The sequence below is a fragment of the Equus caballus genome, chromosome 2, assembly GCF_041296265.1.
Source record: "Equus caballus isolate H_3958 breed thoroughbred chromosome 2, TB-T2T, whole genome shotgun sequence".
Lineage (NCBI taxonomy): Eukaryota > Metazoa > Chordata > Mammalia > Perissodactyla > Equidae > Equus > Equus caballus.
This window is the reverse complement of record NC_091685.1, coordinates 64,986,054-65,013,552: the sequence shown is the minus strand read 5'-3', so window position 1 is coordinate 65,013,552 and position 27,499 is coordinate 64,986,054. Positions and strand designations below refer to the sequence as shown.

At 51.1% G+C, this 27,499-nt stretch overlaps 2 protein-coding genes across 2 annotated transcripts in view; one reads left to right on the top strand and one right to left on the bottom strand.

Annotated features, from left to right (window-relative positions):
* Positions 1–27,499, top strand: part of RP1L1 (RP1 like 1) — a 124,578-nt gene that overhangs the window by 28,971 nt on the left and 68,108 nt on the right. The window lies entirely within an intron of this gene.
* C2H8orf74 (chromosome 2 C8orf74 homolog) lies at positions 148–26,052 on the bottom strand. The gene is made up of 4 exons (XM_001493803.5): positions 25,864–26,052; positions 24,050–24,242; positions 2,842–3,245; positions 148–502 (listed from the first exon to the last, which is right to left on the bottom strand). The coding sequence occupies exons 1-4, from the start codon at positions 25,909–25,911 to the stop codon at positions 248–250; spliced, it is 900 nt and encodes a 299-aa protein (XP_001493853.1). The 5' UTR covers positions 25,912–26,052; the 3' UTR covers positions 148–247.

The window sequence follows — 27,499 nt, the reverse complement described above, 5'->3', positions numbered from 1 at the left end:
CAAGTGCTGTTTGCCTGCACACTGAGCACAAAGCTCCGTGCTGAGCAGAGAAGGACAGCTTTCTTCCGCTGTGTGGGGAAAATCCATCTGCGTTGGATTTTCAGGCGGTGGAAGATGGTTTCCAAAAAGAAGATAGAGAGAAGATGGTGGGTGTTGTTATGCTTCTTTTAATTGTAAGAAATCTCTGATCTCTTGGTGCTGAGCGCATGGCAGGAGGCTTTCCTGGTTGTCAATGGCTCTTCCTCAGTCACAGCCCCAGGGCCTTCTCCTTCTTTGCTTTCGCCTTCTTCTCTTGGTTTGGTTTGGAGAACTGAGGAGACCCCTCTGGCCCTGGCTGAGCAGTGACTGAGAGGGGGAAAGGGATAGGGGCGTTGAGATTTAAAGTCTTCTTCTGAAGTCTCAGGTCCAAAATATCAAAAGTCGTCTGGATCTCATACTGCAGCAGCTCCTTCAGATGCTCCATCTGGATGCGAATGGCCTCGTTGATGAGATTTTCTAACTCCTGGAAGAAACAGGACATGGCTGGTGAACGGGGCTCTGGGGAAGGCTGAGGCTGTCGCAGACAGAGTTCCTCGACAGGATCCAATTCTCAACTCAGCCCCCTCCATTTTCTGTGTGCTAGGACCGTCCGTGCCCCCTCCAGGTCTCCTCTGCGCCCTACTCTGTGCGCTGGGAGGCTGACTTATAAGGGCTGCGTCAACTGGCTACCTTGACCTCTGACTTCTGATTGAGTTCAGCCAATGGGAGGCCCTGGAGGAGACGGGAGGATGGGAGGAGAGTGAAGCCTCTCACCCTCTTCCCAAACAGCTGTGGGTTGGCCATGACCATGGTCTCCTTCTACAGGCATGCCTGCTGTCCCAAGGCCCTCTCCTACAGCTCCTGCTCTCTTTTTAGGTTCCAGTGATGGCTTCATTCCCTCTCCCTCAGGTCCACTCTGGCAATCACCATGTTTGACTGTGTCCTTTAGTACTACCTTGTTCTGGGCCCATACAGTTCCAGATCCCCTACTTTCTGGTCAACGCAGGTTCCAGTTGGAGATCAACCGCCTTCCTTCCCCTCCTCCCCCATCTCATCCTCACATCTCAAAGTTCTGGGAGCAGGCTCCATCGGACAGACAGGGGAAAGTGCTCAGAGAGTGGGCATGGCCCCCAACTAGTCAGCCACAGGAAGAAGGGAAACTCAGCCACCATCCACCATGTTAAACAGAAGAACCTCTCTGTCATCTTAATCCGGATCATGGCATCATGGAACCCTGGAGCTATGGACCAGGTAACTGCATTTTTCCAAGCTCCCTGCCTGAGCAATCCAACAGCAGAGGAGAGTTCATGCTTGTCCCAAGGACGCCGGGGGACACGCTTCGAGCATCCAGTTGCCTAGAGGACATTTCTTTGAGATCTCATATTTTGACTTAGAGTCTCATACAAAATCTTGCATTTACCTCAGAGCGTCTCCTTGGTTGTTTTTATGTAAAAATAACGTTCTTCCCTTAGGTCCTTGGGAAGGATTGTGTTCTGAGAGGATGCACCATGTTTGTTCTGTGGTGTGAGTGTGCCCAGCTCAGGCACACCACCAGGGGCACATAGCAGAGGGGACTCCAGCCCACAAGCTCCACCAGGCAGGGACCAGCAGCAAAGTAAAGGAAGCCGCAGGGTAGCTGGGGGGCAGCAGGGAAGAGCATCTGTGTGGGGGAGCAGGAGCCGGAGGAGAGGCAGCTCCTCCCACCCCAGGCCTTGCCCACATCTTCCAGAGTAAGGTGCCCCGAAGGAGGTGAAGACAGGCTATTGCTTGCGTTCTGTCAGGTCCCCGCTGGACGTCTTAATGTACTAAGATTATGTAGCAGCCCAACGTGCTTTTCATCTATCTTAGAAGAATATCATTCATTCTATTCTGTTAATTGTTCTTTAGAGATTTTTCCAATGTTTTATATGTATTTAAAAGAGAACTTCCCAGTGCCATTCACTCTTTGGCTGACAATTCAGAAGCCAAACCCTTTTGGAACACACAGACCTGCAATGCCGTACCCCCATGCCAGCACCACCCCCTCCCCAACACATGCACACGTGTATATACACACACACGCACATACTTGTTTCTTTGTTCAAGGATGATGCAACAATGATGATATCAGTGCCTATGTATAGTTAAAAAATAAATTTAGACTCAGCCAGGCCCTCGAGAAGTTGGCTGCCCTGGGCCCAGCCAGTCATCATTTACTGAAGAGCTGGCCATGGGAGACTCTGGCTCCTGGAGCCCGAGTCGTCCTTGAGACCCATCAAGACAGCAGCCCACTTTCTCAGATCCACAGACCAGACTTTTCTAGGTTGACCCTGGACCACTGGCCCTACCCCTTAGCCTACCTCACCATATCACCCACCCTGAGCTGTCCCTCATGGCCCTTCCTTTATCGTCCCCCGAGGCCTTGATGGATACTGGCCCTGCAGGCAGACGAAGGGCACAGAGAGACTGTGGTGGAATCTGTCACCAATCGAAGATGCAGTGAAAAGAACTTGGACTTTCGGGTTAGGCAGACCTTAGCCCAAATGTGAATTCTACCACGTGCTAGCTCAGTGACCGTGGGCGGGTTGATTACATTTTCTGAGCCTCAGTTGTCTCATCATTAAAATGGGGACATGAATTATACTCACAGGGACGTTTTGTGAAACGTGCACACAAAGTGTGCAGTAGATGCTCAGTGACTGTCTGTCTCTTTTGCCCCCTCCCTGTGTGCAGACAACTGGATTCTGCCTGTGCATCCGACTCCAGCCTGGACGTTCTCTTGGCAGGAACGGGCGTTTGCACGTGGCAGATGAGCATCCTCCCCCCTCGCCAGCACAGCCTTACCTCTCTCTTCAGAACCCGGCTCCGCTGCCAGGACCTCTCTGAAAACATGCTCTCTAGCAGGTGCTCCTGCTCCAGGTGCAGTGCCTCCTTCAGGAGCAGCACGTTGGTGTGCTTCTGTGCCTCAGCCAGACTGAGCTCGCCCACCTGCTGCTCGTGCTTCCAGGTTTCCCTGTCCACGCCCTCAGCCAGCGGGAGGGGCTGGGGCGGCACACACACCACCAGGTGGGTGACGGTCAGGTTGACTTCCTGGTCCTGGCCCAGGACATACTGGTAGAGTCTGTAGTGGTAGATGAAGGTGTTGTGGAAGTAGTCGCAGAGGTCCACCAGGTGCATGGTGTTGAACTGTCCCTGGTAATCTCTGAGCTTGTTTCCCAAAATTGTCACAGCCTCAGTGATGGAGGAGCCTGTGGGCACAGAAGGGCCAGGCATTGAGTGTGAACCAGGGTAAAGCTGCATCAATAGCTGATCAATATAGGCTCTGACCCCAGAGCCCAAGTCCTACCAGCTAGTCTATATTACTATTTATTAGCTCCTGAAAGCTATGTAGTGTATCACATTGCCCTTTTTACCTTGGCTTCTAGGAAGCTCAGAGCCAATTTTATGTAGCAATTTACATTTATCCCATTTTTTCTTATATGATTATCCCACTCCTTACCTATATTTTAACTTTTAGCTCTTGTTTTAAAGACTTAGTTCATTTGTGCTTTATATTGTTTCCACTTCAAACCCTTTGGGAAGGAGATGAGAGTGTAATAAGGGGATTCTGATAAAAGTGGAGCGTGAGATGATGGAGAGACAGAGGTCCAGGTGACCATTGTACTGAAGACTTGTGTCACCGTCAGGCAAACTTTGTTTATACCGTGCAGACATCAGCTCTGAGGGGAGCCTCACGGGCAAGGATCCTCAGAGGGTGGGCCTTCTTCCCCATCTGCTCCCGTTCACTCCTCTTCCCGCCACTCCATCAGAGGCACAGGGTAGTGGGCAGGGAGGCAGAACTCACATATGACTGGGTCTTAACACAGGGGGTGGTTCAGTAAAGGATCAGGGCTAAGCAATGTGCGTGCTCTGGGGAACAGAACCAAGCAGAGAGAGAGGCGAGACAAGGGACAGAGAGAGAGCATGGTCCCTGTGTGAGGAGACCTGGGTCCTCACCCAGGCACCATCCCTGAGGCACACTGTGAACTCATCTGAGGCTCTCCTGTTCCCTGGCTCAGTGTCCACCTCTGCAGGATGGAAGCTTGGGCCAGGGTACCCCCAAGTCACCTGCTTTTGTGGATCCCCCATTTCCATCTCTGGAGACGGAGACCAAGTGCTGAATGTAGGGAGGCTGGCTTCCCTCCTGGAGTGGAGGCCCACCTGCCTTCAGGTCCCCCCCTTGTCTCCCCTGCATGAGTCTCTCACCCCCTCTCCCCCGCCCTGGCAGCTAGGGTGCTCCCTGCTGCTTCAGGAGTGGCTGTCTCAGGGTCGCCCACACGGTTGTTTTTCAAGTCTTCCCCACCCCCATCCTATGTTCACTTTGGCTCCTCGCTCTTGGCCTTGAGTGGGAGCATTTACCGTAAATCTCCCCAGAGTACCAAGAGGGTAGAGGCATCGCTGTCTCAGAGAAATATCAGCACATGGAGCATCACTCCACTTTGAGCTTTGTGAGAGTATGCTGGAAAGTGTCCTTTGGATTTAGGCTTCAGTCTCCTGAGGGAGGGAAGAATGGAGGCCTCTGTGTCGTGCAGAATTAAAGGGGGGTGGGCTGCGCTTTCCCCTTCTTTCAAGGGAAATCAGCAGGCTCAGAGGCCTGAGAGGGTGCTCCAGTCTCAGGGTAGCATAGGGGAAGGGCACTGGGTTGGGAGGCCTCAGACAGCCCTGTCCCTTCCTAGCCTTGACACTTGGGCCTTCGCTCCCTCAAATGTAAAATGGGGGATGATTGTACATACTTTGTAGGATTGTTGGGAGGATCAAGAGGGATGACATATCCAAGTGCCTTGTACAGAGCCTGCTACAAGGTAATAATCAATAAATTCTGGAGGAGAAGGAGTTTGTTTCTGCCCTGTGAGAAAAGTCTCTCCTGGCCCATCTATCCTTCCTTCCCTCCATCTCTCCATCAATCTGTTCATCCATCTATCTCTCCATCCATCCATTGATCCATCATTCATGCATCCACCTCTTCATCCATTCATTCATCCATCATCTATCCAACCATCCATCCATCCATCTCCATCCATCCATCCATCACTCCATCCATCCATTGATCCGTCCATACATCCATCCAAGATTAATTTGTCAAACTCTTACTGAGCATCTATTAATTACTAGGCACTATGCTAGGTTCTGGCAATACAATGATAAATAAGACACATCCTTTGCCCTCAAAGTGCTTACAGGAGAGATGCGCAAGCAGATGTTACAGTACATGGGTAAAGAGGAACAGAATCAGGTGAAAGACAATGCTCCGTTGAGGATAGGGGTTTTCTTGGAGAAGATGACACATGAGCTGTATCTCAGGAGCTGAGTGAGACTGAGCCAGAAAAGACGGTGGGGGAGGCACTTCATGGGTACAGCGTGAGTGAGAGCAGAGAGGCAAGAAGCTGCATGGCATGGGTGGGGAACAAGACAGGGTTTGTTGTTGTTGGCGCCTAAAGATGGAGGCAGAAAATGGCAAGCTTTGAGGGGAGAGGTGGGTGGAAGACAGATGGGAGGGCCTTGAATGCTGTGTTCAGAAGCCAGGGCCTTGAATCCTTGGCAGTGCAGGGCCTGCCCAGGGGTGTAGGCAGGTTGTAGACGTGGTTATGCTTGCCTTGAGCTCAGTCACATTGACGGTCATGTGGTGGCCTGTGGGGAGACAGTGACCCAGTCCAGGTGGGAGTTGCCGTGGTCTGAGAGTGCCAGGCCAGCAGGCGTGGGGGAAGGAGCAGAATGAGAGGCAGGACTGAGGGTCAGATGTGGGGCGTGATGGAGACCTGCACGACTCCTGGGTTCTTATGAAGGACACGTGGGGAGTGGTGGGGCTGCCAACAGAATACAATACAGGTGGACGTTCACCTCCAACTTGACCCCTGCCCTCAGAGAGCTTCTGATCTGGGGAAGAGGAGACAGTTGGCAGATGACATCCACCTCTTAATCTCAGCCCCAGCTCAGGGCTCTGTGCACTGTCGGAGCCGACAGATAGTGAGTGAGTAAAGGGACACATTCTGATACGTTAAGTGCAGTGAAGGGGCTGTTCATTTATCCACTCAACAGATATTTTTTTAGGGGCTTTCCATGTGCGCAGAACTCTTCCAGGTCCCAGGGAGGCAGGGAAGGGATAGGGAGAAAGCACACAGCTGGTGTAACTCTGCTCAGTGCCACACAGGGCTGGGCGGGCACCCAAGAGGAGGAAGTGACCTTCTCAGGGAAGTCAGGGAGTGGTTCCCTGAGGAAGTGATGAAGGAGCTGAGACGGGCAGTATCAGAGGAGTTACTGGGCAAAGAGAGGTGAGAAAGAGTGAAGCAGGCAGGGAGGACAGCGTGTGCAAAGGCCCCGCGATTGGAGAAAGCATTGCACATTTGAGGAACTGAAAAGTTAGGATGGCGAGTTGGTATGCTAGAGAGCAACCAGTGTGGGGGCCACCTCGTTCTCAATGAGGCTGGGAGGTGAACAGGGACTGGGCAGTGCAGGGCCACATAAGCCCCTATGGGAGGAATTTGGTCTTCATCCTAAGATGCTATTAAAACAATGACCCTTTCAAGACATGAGTCAGATCATGATCTGCCTGTCATACTTTACACTGTGAAAGCTTAAGTTGTCCAGAGGCCCATCCATCCCTTCCTTCTGACTCAGTTTCTCCTCTCCCCCTCTCCCTCTGCTCCTGGCACACTGGCCTCAGCCCAGGATGCCGTTCCCTACACAGGACTCTCTCCTCACCCCCAGGAGTGCCACGATCCCACAAAGGCCTCTCCAGCCACCCCACCCCACACCCCCTAGAAACTAGTTATTTTGCCATATCAAGCAAAAGTTGAAAGTTACGTTTAATGAAAATAATTTTTAAGAAATTAATTTTGTCAATTGTTTTGCTAGGAAAACAGATTTGAATGATCTTTTAAGATTTGATTGCATTGCTATGATCATTATATATTTATATAAATTGCTTATGGAATTTGACATATGTAATTTTTGCATGTGTTATTTGACAATTACAATTTATGTAAGTAAACAAATTACATCAAAAGTTACTCAGAGAGTGCAGTTATAATGTTAAGTTAGATGGTGATAGCTTTTTAATTTTTAATTTGACTTAAAAATTTTAGTCATCTTTAACCCTGCATCGAATACAAAAAGCTTCATATATGTATAAAATAGATATACATAGAGTATATAATTAGATATACAGAATTTAATAGGGGTGGGAGATTAGAGAAAAGTGTCTTAAACAGCTTCTCAATATGATCCAGCAATGCCAATCCTGAGTGTACACCCAAAGGAGACGAAACCAGGATCCTGAAGAGGTATCTTCAAGGCAGCATCTTTTACTGTAGCCAAGATATGGAGACAAGAAAAGCATCTGTCGATGGACGAATGGTTAAAGAAATTCTTCTCTCTATAGATAGATAGACAAGTAGATAGATACACACACACACACAATGGAATATTATTCAGCCTTAAAAAAGAAGGAAATCTTGTCGTTTGCGACAGCATGGATGGACCTGGAGGACATTATGCTAATTGAAACAAGCAAGACACAGAAAGACAAAGACTGCATGATCCCATTTCTATGTGGAATGTAAAAAAGTGGAACTCACAGAAGCAGGGAGCAGAATGGTGTTGCCAGGGGCTGGGGAGAGCAATGGGGAGATGGTCAGAAGGCACGAACTTACAGCTGTGCAAGATGAGTAAGTTCTGGAGATCTAATGCACAACGTGGTGCCTGTAGCTAATGATACTGTTTTGTATACTTGAAATTAAGAGAGTAGATCTTAAATGTTTTCACTACAAATAAATGTGGTAACTGTGTGAGGCGGTGGATGTGTTAATTAGTCTGATCGTGGTAATCATTTCACAATGTATATGTATATCAAAACATTATGTGCATTTAAATACTTATTTTCAATTACTGACAAATTGTCAAATTTTTGTTTGTCAGTTATAGCTCAGTAAAGCTGGCGGTGGGGCGGGAATCACGCACATAAAATATTTTAAAAAGTAAAATGGCTCCTAAGGGAAGCAATCATAAAAAAAGGTTGAGACGCTGATTTAGCGTGCCACAGTGTGCAAGGCACCTTCCTCCCCATTTTCTCATCTGATTCTCACAGCTTCTCACCCGTGTCATGGCGACCCATCTGGCACTGGGACGACCTGTGCATTTTGGCCAGTCAGGCCTTTGATCCCAGGAACCCGTCCACCCCTGAACCTGGGTCCCAGGTTGGCAGTGGGGAGGGGACTGAGGCCAGAGGGAGCCCTGTGTTCCAGAATCACCCAGAGCTTTCTAAAAATACAAATCCCCCTTCACAGCACCATCTCAAAAAAGCCTGGTTCCAGGTTTGAAAATTGCTGCCTCTGGACTCTGATGGGAGTTATGAGCCAGGCAGAGCCAAGAGAACTCAGATGTTGACATACACGGGCCGCTGAATCAGGAAATAAACAACGGGCAGAAGGATGGAGCCAAAGCCCCAAACTCCCTGCTGCTCCACCGAGTGACCGCGCCATGTGGCGCCTGCCCTCAGGACCCCCGTCCCCTCACCTGTGACACGGCTGCTGAGTCCCTTCCTGCGCAGGGGTGAGCCTCGGATTCGGTGGGCATTTGGTTTTACTCCTTTTTGCTTTTGGAGAGGGGTGGTTTAAAATGACACAGAGTATATAGTTTCGTTTTATTTTATGGCGCTCGTGTACATTACGTAACTACATAACAAGAGTTGAGGACTCCTCCAGCAGCAACACGCAAGTGAGTGCCCAGACGTAGGGCACAACCGGTGAAGGAGTTGGGGGTGGGGGGGGGGAACAATACCCCAGAGGGCCGGCAGGTGCCCGCATGGGGGAGGGGAGGCGCGTTGACCGGGATGCTGGCGGCGGGGAGCGGAGGAAAGTTTCCTGCAGAGCCGACGCCGGAGCCCAGTGTAGAAGGCCACAGAGTAGTTTGGAAGAAGACAGTGGGAAGGGGCACCCGGGAGGAGGCATAGCAGAGACGAAGGCGGGAGGCGAGCGGTGAGACTACGGCGTGCGCAGGCGCATGGAGCCACGTGGTTGGCAGTTTCTGGGAGGCAGAGCTGGAGTCTGGGGGACTGGCTGGCGGCACAGAAGGACTTGAGGTCTTCAGTTTGCAAAGGGCGGGCTCATGTGTGCCACGTGAAAGAGTGAGACTTCATCCCAGAAGCTGGACTCTCTAACTGGAATGCATGAAACCTGAGGACATCCAAGGATGGGCTTCTGGACCCGCGGGGGCATCCTGGAACTGCATTCAGAATTTGGCACGCGCATTTTTTTCTGCAGAGAGTGTGCTTAGAGAGAATCATCAAATTCCTGAAAGCAGAGTGGAGAAGCGCGCAGGGAGCTGTGGAGCCGCTCAGGGGTGTTGAGCAGAGAAGCGGGAGGTCACACAAGTATTTCAGAGGAATGGTGGTGGGGCCTGGAGGAGGGCAGGGACGACCCGTAAAGGAATCCCAGAGGGTTGGGGAGCAGGGTGAGGTCATCCATTTCTGTTTCTGGTGGTCAGAGCTGGACTCCAGGCCTGTGGGGAGGCGACTCCAGGCCCCAGGTGAGCTTCCTGAGGTGAGTCATCCCAGCTTCTCTTATCCAGAGGTCTTGCAGATCTCTCCCCCTCCAGCCTGGCCTGGCAGCGCATGGGGCTTGGGTCACCTGCCTCTTTTCGGGTCACTTTGGGTGGCCATGACTGCCTCGTTTGCCAAGGCCAGTCCCTGGTCTGCAGCCATGCACAGAGCCCAGGTTTGAGTCAAGAAGTCTGCGGGCCCAGTCCTGCTGAGTGCCCTCAGCCAACGTGTACAGGTGCTGCCAGCTGCCTGCCATCCTGCCAGACGTCCTACAACAGGCATGAGCTATGGCCTCAGCCTAGAGGTCATAAAACACAGTGTGAACCTTGTCACAGGTCAAGAGGGAAGGGGGCCCGGGGCTGAATGCTAACTTTCAGCCCCAAGACACTCCTTCAACCAGATCTAGGTTTCAGCTAAGATGGCACCCAGCTGGCTCCCGAGACCCTTTCTTGGCCCCCAGACCACTCTCCCGTTTGCCGCAGGTCGAGAAGTCCCGGATGACTCAGAAAGCCGAGGATTAAGTCTCAGGGAGAAGCCTGTGGCTGTGGGAGACAGATCTGTACCTGCAAGTTGCTCTTCAATAACAGGGAGTGGCCTTCATTTGCATTGGCTGCTGGGAACTTCCTGAAGACAGTCCCCAGGCCCCTGGAGGCCAGCACCTGTGCAGGGATGCGCTCGAGGGTGGAGGAGGAGAGCAAGCAGGAGGGGAAGAGCGGGGGTGGGATGGCAGCACCAGATGCCCCAGAATCAGGGCAAAAAGGCACTGGGCTTGGACCAGACACTCTGGGCGCCTCCCACCGCCCTCGCCTGCGGGGTCTGGAGCTGGGTGAGAGCAAGGCAGATGCCCCACATCCTGGTGAGGCTGGGCACGGTGAAGAGGGGCTGTTCCTTTTGGGTGGGTGTGAGGGGAGGCTCCAGGGGCCACTGGTGCCACAGACAAACCAGTTTCCTTGTCCCTGCCTTGGCTCCAAGGGGAGAGACCAAGTCAGACAGCAGCCTGGCCCAGCTTACCTTTCCAAATACCTGAGCGCCTACCAGGGCTGGCTGGGATAGTGGGAAGATGATGAGGTACAAGACCCATGACCTCCACCCCCATCCTGAGCCCTGAACGCTGCCCCTGCCCACCTTTCTGTTCTTGGGAAGGCTGCCAAACTAGTTCACCCCGCGGCACTGAGGACAGTGCAGCTCAGAAGACAGGCTGTGCTTTCCTTGAAGCACAGAGGACTCTTGTCTAGGGAGCTCCCCCCGTGCTCCGCATGTCCTGGGTCACCTCAGGCTCCGCCCAACCCCCTGCCAGCTCTGTGGGACAGGTGGAGGCACCATCCCCACTTCACCTGTGAGAGAAACTGAGGCTCAAAGAGGTCAAGGGATTTACTCAAGGGCACACAGCTGGTGAGTGGCAGAGCCGCTGTCAGCCATCCAGCGCCAGGCGCCTTGGGGCTCTCTTTGTAGACCCTTGGAGGTGGACACTGGAAGATCCCCCAACCCTCTCAGTTACAGGTTTCCAAAGGATGTTCTGCAATAGTATTACACAGAAATAAATGTTCCACGACCAGAGACTGTGAAGACATGTTGGATCAAGAGAAATTAAACAGAGCCCTTAATATGCTAACGGACTCAGTAAAATCTGCTAATGGGCTCAGCAAATGGCCAAAAAGGTTGAACATTTTGAGCTAGTCTAGTCCTTTAGAGTCCCAGAGAAAGGAAGGGACTTGCCTAAGGCTCGCTGTGGTGAAGTCAGGATCAAAGTCAGGAGCTCCAACCAGGGGTCAGGGGTCTGGGACATGGCAGTGGGGTTGCACCCCTGTCACCATTGCCGTGTGGGGAAAGAGACTCGTTCTGCTTCCCGTCATTGCCCACCTGGCCCTAGAGTTTCTTGCTGGGTCAGAAACTTCTCAGAAGGGTGGGCTGGGGCAGCGCCTGCCCGGGGAAGGGATGAGCAGGGCCAGGAGACAGGGGTCTTGGGAGTTTGCTCTGTGGCTGCCCTGCTGACTGCTGGCCCTGGGATGGCAGGAATCTAGGGTGAGAGCCCGGGAGCTTCCCCCTTGCTTGAGACCGCTCCCTATGGCTCCTGCCTGTCCCGAGCTCTCTGGGCTGTGGGCCTGCCCTCCTCCCAGCGCAGACCAAGCAGTTCCTTTGGGAGCACTCCTTTCCAGGGGAGTCCAGTGGTGGAGCTGCCTGGTGATCTGCAGGGAGAGGAGAGAGGGCCATCTGCTTTGGCCTGACAGCCCCCATCTTGGGAGGAGGGCCAGCAGCACCCCTGCAGACCTCATCAGATCCCCTGGGATTGGTCAGAGGGCCACCAAATGGTTGGAGATGGACCTTCCTTGCTGCCCTATGATCACAGGACCAAGGACCTGATAGCACTGCGGCTCCCTGGCCATGAGCCCTGTTCCCCACCAAGGTTCACAGTCACGTGGCCACCAGTGAGCCTAGGGCAGCCCTTGAACTGAAGACTTGTTGACGCTGGGGTCGTTCCTGAGAGCTCGGCCCCTCCATGAGGGGCGATGCGGCGTGCCAGGTGGGAGCACGGCCTGGGCGTTCAGACCGATGTGGGCTCACATCTGGCTTCTCTTTCTTAATCACTTGCACGGGCTATTTGGCCTCTCTGGCATCAGTGTTCTTTTTTATTTTCTTCTTCTTCTCCCCAAAGCCTCCTGGTACATAGTTGTATATTCTAGTTGTGAGTGCCTCTGGTTGTGCGACGTCAGTATTCTTATCCACAAAATGGAGGCATTAAAAATGCCCACCTCATAGCGTTAGATGAGGGCGCATGTGTGCAGTGCTTCCCACAGTGCCTGGTGCTCAGTGAGCACTCAGTAAATAACGTGGTCATCATCATGAAGACTCTTCTGGCATTCCAGCTCCCTGGGGCCTGTAAGCTCTTCCACTCTGGCTTTCCAGAGGGCGCAGCATGGCCCTCAGGCAGTGCATCCTACAGACTGGGTTTCCTCAGTCCAGACCCTCTGAGGTCCTTACCTTGCAGCTCTCTTTACCTTGCTGGGGGGTGGGGCATGGGATGCAGGTGTGCTTTCTTTCCTGGTCACGTGTCTGATGAGAGGGAAGGATGGCTGCAAGTCAGCTGGGTCCCCAGTTACCGGGTTGCAGAGGACCGGGGAAGGAGCAGCCCTCCCAGTCAGACCATTGACTGAATAAATTGACAGTTCATAGCTCTCCCCAGCATCTCTTGGGCATCCTCTTCTCTTCCCTCTATTGTGAGCTCCTCAGTGGCAGGAGCCTGCTAGAATAGACTAGATTTCCCAAACCCAAAGGATCTTTCCAGAAAGCTCTGAACACGTGGTTGCTGCCCAATGCTAAGCTCACCAACCTGCACCAGCGTGCTACTTTACAGTTTTAAAGCATTTTAATTATCTATCAATTTATTTAATTGATGACAGTCAACCCATGAAATAGGTGATTGCTGCCATTTAACAGATGAGGAAGCTGAGGCTTAGAAATCTTATATAAAATCAGGACTCAAACCCAGATTCTCTATCTCCAGGATGAGTAGACCACAGCTCTTGCAGCATTTTTGAGGAGAAAATGGAAGATATATGGGATAAACAGAACTATAGTACTTCCACTAGGGCTTTCCAATTTTAATTTTATTGCGGTAAAATATACACAACATAAAACTTACCATTTTAACCATTTTTAAGTGTACATTTCAGCGGCATTAGGTCCATCCGCCTTGTTGTACAACCATCACCACCGTCCACCTCCAGGACTTTTCTCATCTTGTAAAACTGAAACTCTGGACCTCTTAAACACTAACTCCCTCTGAGCCCCTCCTCCTAGCCTGACAACCACCGTTCTACTGTCTCTGTGACTTTGACTACTCTAGGTACTTCATACTGTTGGAATCATACGGTATTTGTCCTTTTGGGACTGGCTTATTTCATTTGGCATTGTGTCTTCAAGGGTCATCCACGCTGCAGCACATGTCAGAACTTCCTTTCTTTGTAAGGCTGAATAATATTCCATTGTATGGATAGACCACATTTGGTTTATCCATTCCTCTGTTGCTGGACGCGGGGTGCGTCCACCTTTTCGCTGTTGTGAATACTGCTGCCGCGAACATGGGTATTTATCTCTGAGGCTCTGCTTTCAGTTCTTTTGGGTGTGTACCCAGAAGTGGAATTGCTGGATCATATGTAATTCTAGATCTAATTTTTTGAGGAACACCCTACTGTTTTGCCATCCACTAGGTTTTCATTTTTGTTTTTAAGATAAACCAATAGTCACATTAAAAGAAAAATTTGCCCAAACACTAGGATTAGAAAGATTTTGTTGTCTTTTACAGGTTTCCTCTCTAGGACTCAAAGGGCAAACACAGGGCCGTATACTTTAAAGGTTGTCCTGGGCTTTTTCCCAAGTTGTTCTCTTTGCCCATAGTGGACCCCCTATTTGTCTGCTTAGCAGATGCACCCCTCACTGTTCCTCACCCCCCTTCCTCAAGAAGTTGCATGGTTAGTGCCACAGAACTTTTGCAGGAAGGACAGATTCCGGGGCCAGAAGGTCTCAGGGTTAATGTTGGTCCTGCCCTTTTCTGTGTGACAATTTGCAAGTTACCTAACCTCTCTGAAACTCACTTGCATCATCGTGAAATGGGGACAATAGTACCCACCCACCCAAGATTGCTGAGAACATTAAATGAGGTGATCCACTCAAAGAGCTTAGCACATTGTGACTGCTGAGTGGATGACCTCTCTTCCCCACCCCATAGCCCAGTGCTCTGGCCGTGCTTGCTGGAGAATGTCTGAATGAGTGGGGCAGTGTTCAGAGGACAGAACAGGAGCTATCATTTGGATGGCTCAGAGAATCAGATTTCAGTTTAGCAGCAGGAAGAACTTTCTAGAAGCAAGAGCTTTATCAGCGGAGTGGGTCTTGTCTTGAGGCGTGAGGAGGCATCTGGCTGGTGTCCTGAGTAACGTGTGTGTGGTGGTGGTGATGGGGGACGGCTTGGATCAGGTGACCTCTTGGGTCCCTTTTGATGCTAAGAAGCTACGGTGATTTCCACGGAGCTGACAATCCCCTGTAGCCACATCTGGGGTGCTGCGGGCACCTCCTGGCCAAGCTCTGCAGCTGTCTCAGGTTTGGTGAGGGGAGTGCTGACTTTGGTTCCTCCTCGTCATCCTTGTCACCATCATTCTTGAGATGAGAATGACCAAGCAGTCCCGCGTCTCAGGGACATGGCACTGTACCGAGACAGAATCAGCCGCTGCATACCCATACCTTGTCCTCTCTGATGTGGAGGGGCTCTGAAACTGAGCAGCAAGTCCAGCTGACCAAGGAAGGACATGGGAAGTTAGAGGTAGGGCATGGGGTCACTCCAAAGGGCCGGAGGTCTCAAGGGCACCAGTACCATCTGGCCACACACAGGTGACACATCCAGGCCAGAACACATTAGCCAACATGCACAGCTCACCCTCTCAGCTGGGCCTGGGCCACATGCCAGACTGGAGCCGGCCTGCTGGGGGCCAGGATCCCAGGCCCAGGCTGTGAGTAAGTAACAGGTGACCCAGTTAGGAACCCAGCCCCAAGGTGTTCACCTGGTTCTTCCAGGTGCTCAGCTCTTCCTGCATACCAGCAGCCTCAGTCCACTCTCCGCAGGGTGCTCTCCCTGGCTTCATGCTTCTTGAGCCCTTGAGTGCCCTGTGTACAGATCTCTCTGATCAAGATAGAAGGTCTCATGGTGGGGTGTGTGCTCTGCCATCAGACAGGCCTGGGTTCAAATCCTAACCCACTTCCTAGAGGTGCAACCTGGGGCAAGTTACTTAAACTCTCTAGGCCCTAGTTTCTTCATCTTTAGAAGAGTGGCTGAGATGCAAGGTCACGGTGAGGATTACAGACACTGCATGTGAAAATGCCAGGATCGCGGAGCCCTCCCTGTTCCTCCCTCTGCAGGATGCATGGTCCCTCGGGGAAGGTCGGGGGGGTTTCTATGGCACAGTCTCACCTGGTCAGCTGGGACTGCACTCCGTGTTACAGGCTGGATTAACACGCTGTTCTCTGCGCTCGCTTTCCCCCTATACCAGTTCATCTATTGAAGTCCTAACCCCCGGGATCTCAGAATGTGACTGTCCTTAGAGATAGGGTCTTTCAAGAGGTAGTTACGGTTAAATGAGGTCATGTGGGTGGGCCCTAAACTGATGTGACTGATGTCTTTATACGAGATGAGGACACAGACGCACAGAGGGAAGACCATGTGAGGACGTCTGCACGCCAAGGAGAGAGGCCTAGTGAGAAATCAACCCTGCCAACACCTTCATCTTGGACTTCCAGACCCAGAACCGTGAGAAAATAAATCTCTGTTGTTGGAAACAGCCAGTTTGCGGTACTTTATCACGGCCGCCTGAGCAGACCGGTATGCTCCGGGAGGTATCTCTGAAGTGACAGTTGCTCAGTTGCCCCAAGAAATGCTCTTCCAAGATGTCAGTCAGTGGCCTCTGTGGAAACTTCCACTCTCCATCAATAAAGAGGTTGCCTCCAAAGGCCCCTCCTCCAGTTTAGTCTGAGGGGTGTCAGGTTCAGGCAGCCCTGGAGAAGGCCGCAGGAGCAGCCACCTTGCTCACGTGAAGGGGTGCCTGCTGTCTGCTCCAGCTGGTCCTGAGTCGCTGGAGGCTCCCGCACGCAGTGGGGGGCCCTTGGGGGCTGGCAGGGTAGACCCTGGACATGGCCATGAGTGTGCTGGGAGGAAGAGTTCGTGCAGGAGGGCATATTTGCCTCCTGCCAGCCCCAGGCCATGGGGGGCGGGAGGGGTGGCTGCCTCCCATCCTACAGCTGCCTGGATGACATTTCCTAGAGAATCGGGAGTGGCCATGGGTGGAACCGCAGATACCAGTGATGTATCGCACTTCATCGGGAACTCGCCTGGTCGCCTCATGCCTGCACTGATGGGTCATCAAGGCCCACTTCCTCTCAACCCCAGTGTTTGGGGGCCAGGCCAGCAGGAAAGGCATTCTGCCCAGCTCAGAAGTCTAGGTGGAGCATCAGAGAGAGGCCAGTGCCCGCCAGACATTGATGATGACAAGAGTCAGAAGCTGCAAAGTGGCTGACACAGAAGGCTCCGCAGGTGAGCAGGTGGTGCAGGAGGTTGGTGCAGAAGGCTTTGCAGGTGAGCAGGTAGGTGTGGGCCCTGGGCAAGCACATGCGCTGGCTCGCAAGCCTCTGGCCCTCAACTTTCCACTAAGTGAGGCCTGAGGCTGGGGAGGCTGTGCAGTCAGAAAGAAGAAGTGCAGGGCCTCCTGGGCACCCTAACTCTCTGCAGCTCCCAAAGGCGAAGGAGAAGACCTCAGGGTCCCCATTGTGCCCCAACATCTCTCCTGTCTCCTCTCCAGGAGCCTCAGCCAGGGGATGCAGAATTTGCCCCTTCCTGTGACTTCCTCCCTCCAAGACAGAGCTGGCAGTCTTCTGTCCCTCTGTGCTGTGCCGATGACTTCACCCTCGACCCCAAGGACACAGCAGGATGGGACCGGCCCAGCGCTTCCTGGAGGCTGGCAGAGGCGGTGCCGACGAAAGGACTCTTTCGTCTGGCGTGGAGTTGAGACGGGAACGTCCTGGTGAGCCGTTTGCCAGGACAGAGTCGGCCTCTGCCTTTGCTCAGGCCGCCCTTTCCCTCCCGGGACTGAGGCTCAATTGGGCCAGAGATGAGCCGAGCTGGGGCTGTCCTGGCAGAGCTCTGAATCATTGTGCAAATACGACCCTCCTTAAATGCTGTCTGCCAACTTTGTTATCTAGTATGCAAACAGAACTCAGCCAGCTTAGCCCCCAGTTAAACAAACAAGCAAAAACTCCCTGGAGAGGGACCGGCCCAGTGGTGCAGCGGTTAAGTGCGGACGTTCCTCTTTGGAGGCCGGGGTTCACTGGTTCGGATCCCGGGTGTAGACATGGCGCTGCTTGGCATGACATGCTTGGGTAGGTGTCCCACAAATAAAGTAGAGGAAGATGGGCATGGATGTTAGCTCAGGACCAGTCTTCCTCAGCAAAAAGAGGAGGATTGGCAGCAGATGTTAGCTCAGGGCTAATCTTCCTCAAAAAAGAAAAATCCCTGGACAAGCTACCTTTCAAAAATGACAGACCAGAGTGAACTTTAGCCGAAACATCTGCAGTCCTGCCTGAGGGTGAGGGGAAGACAAAAAAGAGCACAGACAGCGAGGCCCCTGAGGCGCAGCATACAGCAACTTCTTGTCCTGGACCATTAGCATTGTGTTCATAGCCCACCTCACCTCCCTGAGGGGTGGACATGTGGGAGCGAACACTTGTCGAGCACTTATTCTGTACCTGTCACTCTGCTGTGTGTTTTGTATGCCCTTCTCTTTGAACCCTTCCACCTGCCCTGGCAGTTGGAATTATTATTTCCCTCATTTTACAGGTGAGGAAACAAAGGCACAGAGAGGTAAAGTTAAGTTTTCAAGGTTACACAGTAATAAGTGATGGAGGTGGGATTTGAACCCAGATCTCCTGACTGCAGAGTCTGGTGAATCACTGTACCATGCTGCCTCTCACGTCACCTGGACGTGCAGCCCTCAAGGAAGGAACCCTGGGATGAGGCAGGTCCTGTACCTGCCTCTCTGCATACAGAATGTACCATCTCCATGGGCCTCAAGAACCTACCCATTCATTCATTCATTCATTCATTCAGTTGTTTCTTCGTGCAACACTCACTGTGTGCCACATGTGTTGTTTGGCACTGGGGGGATGGGTAGAGGGGACAAAAGTGAAGACGGTGAAGACTCCGCTCCAGGAGTTCATGCCTCCCCATGGTCCCGCCTTCCGTGCTGTCCAATCATAGGTCTTTGGGGAGGAGTTTAGATTTGAAGAGAAGGAAGGAGGACGGCTCGAGGGAAACCAGTTTGAGAAGGATGAACGAGGCAGCCATGGCAGGCAGGAGGACAGTGAACATGTGTGCGGGAACCCAGAGAGGATGTAGCTGCAGAAATCCAGGTGCCAGGTGCTCATAAAAGGCACTGAGGATGTCTAGTCTAGATGTGAAGCCATGACAGTCGCATCATATAAGACTCATTAAATGTCAGCGGGGCCTGCACTCTGCTAGAGGACAGACTCTGAGCATTCAGTATGAGGTACGAAAGGCAGATGGAACTGGATAGAACAAGCAGCTTCCTAGTAACGAGAGTGATTGTACAACGGAATGAATTGCCTCAGGAGGAGGGAACTCCCTGTCACCTGGACATGTCAGCAGAGGCTGGAAGAACCTCGTTGGCTGGTTGAGGGGATCCCTGAAGCAGAGGGAGTTTTCTGATCACCAAGTCTCCTACCTGCTCTAGGGTTTTAGGAGTCTCCGAGACGTAGATAGGCTGTTGGCAAGGTGCGTGATAACCAGAGAGGCCAAAAACTCCAGAGCAATCTGATCTCCTCGGCATGGAATTGGCTTGCATCATCGTCGAATGTTTTTCATGGGCTCGGCTGAGGAAGGCTCTGATGGAAACTTGAAAGAGCCCGAGTTCCCACCTGCTTGGGGCTGACATTCTTCTTCCCGCTCGTCAGTGTTTGTTCTGGCCACGAGCCACTGCAGAGCTCACCCGATGGGGTTGAACTCTGGTACGCATGCGTTGCTGTGAGCAGGGGACCCAGAAGGATGCCAGTAAGACCTCGGGGGTGGGGGCTGGGGGTGACTGGGGGGGAATGAAATTTCCTCAGGATCTCTGAAAACAAGCCATGAGCAATGCCATGTCTTGCTCAAGGCTTCAAGACTGGGACCACTGGGTGGGAACGCTGGCCTGGAGGAGAGAAGTGGAAGGGCACACGGGCAGCGTGGAAATAAAAAGAGGCTGATCTGAGTGCACACAAGAAGTGCGATGGGAACACGGAGTGGCTGGAAGCAGGGGAGTGATGGAATTTTATCTGTGTCTGAAAAAAATCATTGTGTCATTTGGCGAATGGTGCAGAAGTACAAGATTTGAAAGCAGTGGACGAGTCAAGGATGGAGGTGGGTTAGAAAGGGTGATGGACGAGGAGATGGTGAAAGTGGTGAGATCAGAGAAGGACACGGATGTGCTGCTGATGTGACTGGTGGGTGAGCTCTGGGTGCATCGGGGCTGGGGACATCATGCGTCAGGGACAGGGCACCCTGCATCCTGTTTGCTTGGTCAGAAGGACAGAGGAGGGCCTCAAATGTGCCACACATTAAAAAAAATAGTATACTTAAAAAAATGATTTCAAAATAAAGAAAAGTTTCAAAAAGAGTACACAATCAGGACAGTGTGGTATTGGCAAAAGAATAGACGAATGGATCAATGGAGCATAATAGAGAGCTCAGAAATAGACCCACATTAATATAGTCAACTGATCTTTGATGAAGAAGCAAAGGCAATTCAATGAGTAAAGATAATCTTTTCACCAAGTAGTGCCAGAACAATTGGACATCCACGTGCAAAAGACTAAATGTAGACACAGACCTTACACTCATCACAATAATTAACTCAAAATGGGTCAAATAGCTAAATGTAAAATACAAAACTATTAAACCTCTAGAAGATATCATAGGATAAAATCTAGATGACCTTGGGTGTGGTAATGACTTGTTAGCTACAACATCAAAGGTGTGGTCCATGAAAGAAGAATTGATGATCTCGAGTTCATTAAGTTTCAAAACTCTGCTTTGCAAAAGCACTGTCAGGAGAATGAGAAGACATGCCACAGACTGAGAGAGAATATTTGCAAAAAACACATCTGATAAAGGACTGTTAAGCAAAATATATAAAGAACTCTTAAATAATAAGAAAACAACCTGATTGAAAAGTGGGTAAAGACCTTAACAGACACCTCACCAAAGAAGAAATCCTGATGGCAAAGGAGCACATGCAAAGATCCTTCACGTTTTCATCAGGGAGATGCAAATTAAAACAATGAGATACCACTACATACCAATGGCTGAAATCCAGAACACAGACAACAGTGAATGCTGGTGAGGATGTGGAGCAGCAGGAGCTCTCATGCTGTGCTGGTGGGGATGCAGAATGGCACAGCCACTTTGGAAGACAGTTTGACAGTTTCGTACAAAACTAAACCTACTCTTAGCATATGATCCAGCAATCTCACTCCTTGGTATTTACGCAAAGGATCTGGAAACTTATGTCCACACAAAAATGTGCACACAAATATTTATTGCAGCTTTATTCATAATTGCAAAAACTTGGAAGCAACCAAGGTGCCCTTTGGTGGGTGAATGAATACATAAACCATGGCACATCCAGACAATGGAATGTTGCTCAGTGCCAAAAAGAAATGAGCTGTCAAGCCATGTAAAGACATGAAGGAAACTTAAGTGCATGTTACTAAGTGAAAGAAGCCAATCTGAAAGGGCTACACATTGTATGATTCCACCTCTATGACATTCTGGAAAAGGCAAAACTATGGAGACAGTAAAAAGATCAGTGGTTGCCAGGGGTTGGGGGGGAGGAAGGGATGAATAGGGGGAGCACAGAGGTTTTTAGGGCAGTGAAACTGTTCTCCAGTCATTATACATTTGCCCAAACCCATAGGATGTATAACACCAAGCAGGAACCCTAATGTAACCCATGGACTCTGGGTGATAATGACTTGTCAGTGTAGGTTCATCAGTGGTGACAATGGTGAAAGATGCTGATGATGGGGCAGGCTGTGCATGTGTTCAGGGCAAGGTTTCTGTGGGAAATCTCTGTGCTTTCTGCTCTGTTTTGCTGTGAACTTAAAACTGCTCTAAAAATTAAAGTCTATGAAAAAATAATACAATCTGAAACCATAAAACTCCCAGAAGAAGACAGGGAAAATCTTGACGTTGGTCTTGGGAATGATTTTTTGGATATGACAACTAAAGCACAGACAACAAAAGTAAAAAGAGACAAGTGGAACTACATGAAACTAAAAAGCTCCTGTACAGCAAAAGGAATGATCAACAAAATGAAAAGGCAACCTGTGGACTGAAAGAAAATATTTGCAAACCACATATCTGATAAAGGGTTAATATACAAAATACATGAGGAACTCATACAACTCAATAGCAAAAATCCAAATATTCCAATTAAAAAATGGGAAAAGTACCTGAATAGACATTTTCCCAAGGAAGATGTTCAAATAGTCAACAGGTACAGGAAAAGATGCTCAATGTCACTAGTCATCAGGGAAATGCAAATCAAAACCACAATGAGGTATCATCTCACACCTGTTAGAATGGCCATCATCAAAAAGACAAGCAATAACAAGTGCTGGCGAGGATGTGGAGAAAAGGGAACCCTCGTGCACTGTTGGTGGGAATGTAAATTGGTGCGGCCACTATGGAAAACAGTATGGAGTTTCCTCAAGAAGTTAAAAATAGAGCTACCACGTGATATAGCAAACCCATGTCTGGGTATATATCCCAAAGAAATGAAATCACTGTCTTGAAGGGATGTCTGCAGCCCGTGTTCACTGCAGCATTGTTCACAGTTGTCACAGCCAAGACATGGAAACAACCTGTGTGCCCACTGATGGATGGATGGAGAAAATGTAGGACACACACACACACAGGAATATTATTCAGACATGAAAAAGAAAGGAATCCTACCGTTTGTGACATGATAAACCTTGAGAGCATAATGCTAAGTAAGAGAAGTCAGAAAGAGAAAGACAAATACCATCTAATCTCACTTACCTGTGGAATCTGAAAAGCTGAACTCATGGAAACAGAAAACCGACTGGTGGTTGCCAGAGGTGGGTGGGGGATGGGCAAAATGGATGAACAGGGGCAAAATGTACAAACTTCCGGCAATAAGATATAGAAGTCCTGGGGATGTCAGGTACAGCATGGTGACTACAGTTAACAACACATATTGTATATTTGAAAGTTGCTAAGAGAGTAGACCTTAAAAGTCCTTATCACAAGAAAAACTCTTTGTAACTGGGTGAGGTGATGGATGTTAGCTAAACTCGCTGTGGTAATCATTTTGCAATATATATGTGTATCAATTCATTATGTTGCATACCTTAAACTTACACATCGTTATATGTCAATTATATCTCAATAAAACTGGAAAAAAAATTGTACAAGGAAATTTCTGCCAAACTACTTGAAGAATAAGTGGCCTGCATGACGCCTCGTCATCCTAGAATCCTTCCGTGTGCCTTTCCTGACACAAGGACATTCGCGTCACCACGACCATCAGACGCGGGGGATCACCCTTGACACATCACTCCTGTCTGATCCCCAGGCCTCATTCAGGTTTCTCCAGTTGTCCCAATAATGTTCTTTATAGCAAAAGAACCCAAATGGGGGCCACATGTCACATTTCATGGCTGCGTCTCCTCAGTATCTTTCAATTGAGAACAGTTCCTGTCTTTCCTTGGTTCTCATGACCTTAATGTCCTTGAAGCTTACCGGAGAGGGACTTTGTTCAGTGCGCCTAATTTGACGTTTTCTCATGGTTAGATCAGGTTCTGCGTCTTCGCTAGAACCGTCACAGAAGGATGCTGGGTGGTCCTTTTGCATCCTGCCAAGGGGCAGGGTATTCTCAGTGTGTTCTCTCACTCATGGAGCATTTTATCAAGGAGGTGTCTGCCAGACTCCCTCGCTGTAAAAGTCTTCTTTTCCCCTTTGTGATCAGTAAGGATGTGTGGGGAGCTTCTCAGGAAGTATGTAAACATCCCATTTCTCATCAAGCATTCACCTGCTGGCTTTAGCACCCATTGGTGATTCTTGGCCAAGTATTATTATGATGGTAGCCATAGGGGGGCTGCTCCATATATTTGCTTATGAATGAACCTGCACCTCACAGCCCAAGAGGTGGACGAATGTGACCACATCCCCTCGTGCCATGGAGTCCCAGGGAGAGAGAGATGCTCATCTTCTTTTCATGAACCCCAAGACGGAGCAGGGGTGGAGAGAGGGTCCCTCTGTAAACTCACCTGATTGTTATTCCCCCATCCCTGCCAGCAAGCTGATGCTTATGAAGGATTCCTCCAAAATATCCAGCAGAGCAAACCCTGATACCAGGAACAATTTGCAGTCTTTCAGGAGTACAATGGGAAGTCAATGAAGTATTTTAAGCAGAGGAGTGACATGTTTGATTTATGTTAAGCAGAAACAAAACAAAAATTCTGAATCATGCTCCCTCCTCTGTCCTCTCTAAAACAAAATTTTACTTCCCTCTGAGACTACCCTCAACTACCTATCCCAAATGTTATTGAGCTGATGATGAAATTCATACTAAACTGTAAATGACTGACTGAGAGGCAAACACCCCGGCTGCTGTGTGAACAGCTTGGAGTGGTACAAGATTTTTAGCCAGGGAGATTAGTGTAAAGGCTCAGCAAGGATATTCTGTTTGCTCTACTTTCCAGAAAGCCTGGACAGGGACCCTGTTTATGAGCATGTGAGGAGGCTAAATGCCAGGGAAAGAAAGGAAGGGGCTCCAGGCTCCTCAGAGGGCTCCTGGGGCTGTGGGTTGCAGAGGGGTCCTGTGCGCCCCCCACCCCCTGCAAGCTCCCTTGGATGCCTTGTACCTTTGGTTTCCCTGAGCAGCTCTTCTGCGAACTTGACCACCTTGGCCACCTCCACCCACGGGAAGCCTTTGCCCACGGCAAAGATGATGCTCTCGTAGAGGATATCCAGCAGGATGCTCCTGCGGGCATCTCTCAGCTCGTCAAACTGTTCCCAGTGCAGCAGTCTCCGGAGGTGCTCCCGACCTTCTGGTTTCTGCAAGGCATGAGACGGGGTGGAGGGCGTGACCAAGAACTAGGATGCCATCTTCACTGGGCAAGACACTGCTGGGGGCCCTGCATGGGCTCCCCACCAGCCTGCAGATGACTGGGAATGTGGATGCCCCTAGGCACAAGGAAGCTTTGGTTCCTGGACAGTTTCCCCTCCCCTTTCTGGGAATGTGCTTTCCTTTCTGGTACTGCTCCTTCCTCTGAGAGTTCTCATGCTAGCCACTGCATGTGTTTGTGTCTCTCCAGCAGGCCTCAAGTGCTGAATTATGGTCCCTTCTTCCTCGTCCCTAAAACTTACTTCCCTCTGAGCCTACTCTCAACTTGCTATCACAGAGGTATTGATGTGATGATGAAATTCATACTAAAATGTAAATGACTGACTCAGAAGAGGCTTGGTGAAGCAGTGCTTTAGCAGAAGAAACGTATCTTGCTTGGTGAAAACTCACGCACTTTGGCAGGCCAGGGGGTAAAGACTGGTCAGTGTACCTTTTCTCCTATCTATAGGTAAGAACTCGTTGTACTTGAGAGTTCACTTGGCCTTTCAGAAATGCTCTTGTAGATCACCAATGTTCTTGTAGGTAGGAGGAGCAAGCGCCTTTAAAGGAGAGTGTAAGAGAAGGTGTGGCATGAAGTGGAGACCCCCTGAACACAGGAGTGTTTCTCCCCTGGGGGAAAGGGAGGCTCTGGCTGTGGAGACCTTGGGCGGACAGATGGCAGACTGGGTACCAGAAGGAGGCCCAGAGTCCTGTCCTCAGCCTCCAGGGACACCTGGAGCTTCTCCTGCACCACCGTTTTCTGCCTGACCCCAGCAACCCTGATCTCACAATCCCCAGGGTGGCATCTGATGGGACTGCTGTTGGAAGATCTAGAGAAGGTGGTGGGCACGTGTCCTGTGCTGGGGAGGGGGCCCGGGGCAGCCTTCATCTGCTGCCTGCCCGTCAGCTCGTCGCTGCAGGCCGGACGCCGGCCTGTGTGCACAGTTGGCATGGGGTCCTCTTGCTGAGGTCTGCAGCTGTGCCCTGATCCGCTCTGTGGATGCCCTGTTCTGGAAGGAGCTTGCAAGAGGTCCAGGCCCTGCAGGTTGGCTCCTCATCCCTCTACAGGCCCCTCCTTGCTTACGCCTTTCAGCTTCACAATGGGTTCTGAGAAACCGATAAAATCTCTCCCTCGTCCCTGCCCCAAAGCAACAGTCCCCCCACACACACACACACATACACAACCACACACACTCCCTACACATGTTGGCATGCAATCCCAAAGGGGCCCTTGGGAGAGGTGGTCCCGGGGTGACCAGCCCCAGGGCCCCCCAGCCCTTCTTGGAGTGGAGGTGCCCACTCCCTCCGTGCCTGCCTCCTCCTTCCTCCAGGTGGGCTCTGCTGCATCAGGGGCTTCACTGCAGGCCCAGAAAACAGCCCCAAGCTTCAAGGCTGGGAGGCCTTTGGCCTGGCATTGCGCACCGGTCGTGGGCCTCAGACGTGGTGTGTGGGAAGGGGTGCTGTCCAAGGTGTCCATCCTGAGAGGCGCCCTCGAGCGCGGCTTCCCGCACACACCTCACTGTTAGACGGATCCGAGCCAACTTCCTTGGAGAAGCCACATTTGCTCTTTACCTGGCATTGGAAGACTTTTTTCAATCCCTGGGGTGTGAGGAGTGCCATGGCCCCTGCATCCAGCTCCAGGAGACCTGGCCAGGACTGACTCAGAGTTCCTGGAACCCTGGGAGTGAGCGTGCCGGCTTTGTGAGGTCATGAAGACCTGCTGCGAGGTGGCTGTTTCCAGGTCCCTTTCCTCCCGGCCCCTCCCCTCTGGCTGGGCTCTGGGTGTCACCCCCCAACCAGCTCAGGGACCTTGATCTCTTCCCCCCTCCAGCCTCTCCCTGCAGCTGTCCACCTCCAGGAAAGAGTCTCAGGTCTTCCTGTGAACACTCACATGTCCCCCCATCCTGCATATCCTTCTAACCCAAGCCCCCATAGCTTTCCTTTCTTCTACAGTCAAGGATTTGTCTCCATGAAAAGATGGATTCCGTCGGCTGTCTTCGCATCCTCACTGACTCCTCGTCCTGCTCAGATCTGGCTTCCACCCCACTTCTTTACTGGCCCGTGGCAGCCATGACTCCCTGTTTCCAGCGTCCTGACTTTGCTTTGGGGTTCAGAAAACAGTTCTGTGGGGGTGTCCCCAGGTGCAGTGCCCAAGCACCTCCACGGGAGATTTGTAGGGCTCTAGTCTCTCTCTCCCAGCTAGCTTTGCCCTTCTCTGTCCCAGAATTCCTGGTGCCTGCTTGTCACCTGAGAGGCAAGTCCTGCCCTCCCCTGCCTGCCTGTAAGCCCCAGCTCACGGGAGTCCCACCCCGGAGCCTCAGTGAGGAAAGTTTGGGATGCTGGTTGGGGTTGGTGGCTGAGCCATCCGGTCCTGGGGCTGCCTCCGCTGGAGCACAGCCTGCCCTCGGCTCTTTGGGTTTGGGACTGGCCAGGGGGCTCCTGGCCAGGTGAGAGAGCTCCCACATTACAGCTCTTCCCACAGCGGGGGAAGGGGTAGGAACTCCCAGGTTTCCAGCATCTGCCACCTCAACCACTCAGAGGCTCATCCCCATCAGCCATGTTGCTCCATCAAGGCTGGTTCCACAGCCCCCCTCCCTTACCCTCACCGTCCTATTACTTCTGGGCCCTCCTGCCCTTCCCACCTCCAGGAAGACCTTGGTTGCGGCCACTCTCCTACACCCCTGCAGATTACTAGGGACAGGGGGATGGGGAAGGAGTGTCTCTTCCCTCCCATGAGACCCTCGGGCTCTTCATGCAAACTTACCCATTCTCTCTTCAGCAAACTTCACACTCTTGTTTACCACATGGAGGGAATGAATGTGTGCCCCTTGCAACATGTGGTTGGGATCCCTTTTTGTCCTTGTCATCTTTAGCTGATGCCTCTATTGAACATTTGTTTACTTCTTGGCTCCTAATAAGCTACTCTCTCCTGTATGGCTTTCTATCTCTCCATCCATTCCTTCTCTGCCTCCTCTGAAGACTTCTCTTCCTGTAGGTCTCTTACATGTTGGTACACACCAGGCCTCTGTCCATGCCCTCTCCTCTTTCTAGGCCACATATTCTTTATTTTATTATGGTAAGAACACTCAACACGGGATCTACCCCCAATATGTTCTAAGTGTACAATACGGTATTGTTGACGACAGGCACGATGTTGCACAGCAGGTCTCTAGAACTTATCCCTCTCATCTAACTGAAACTTTACGCC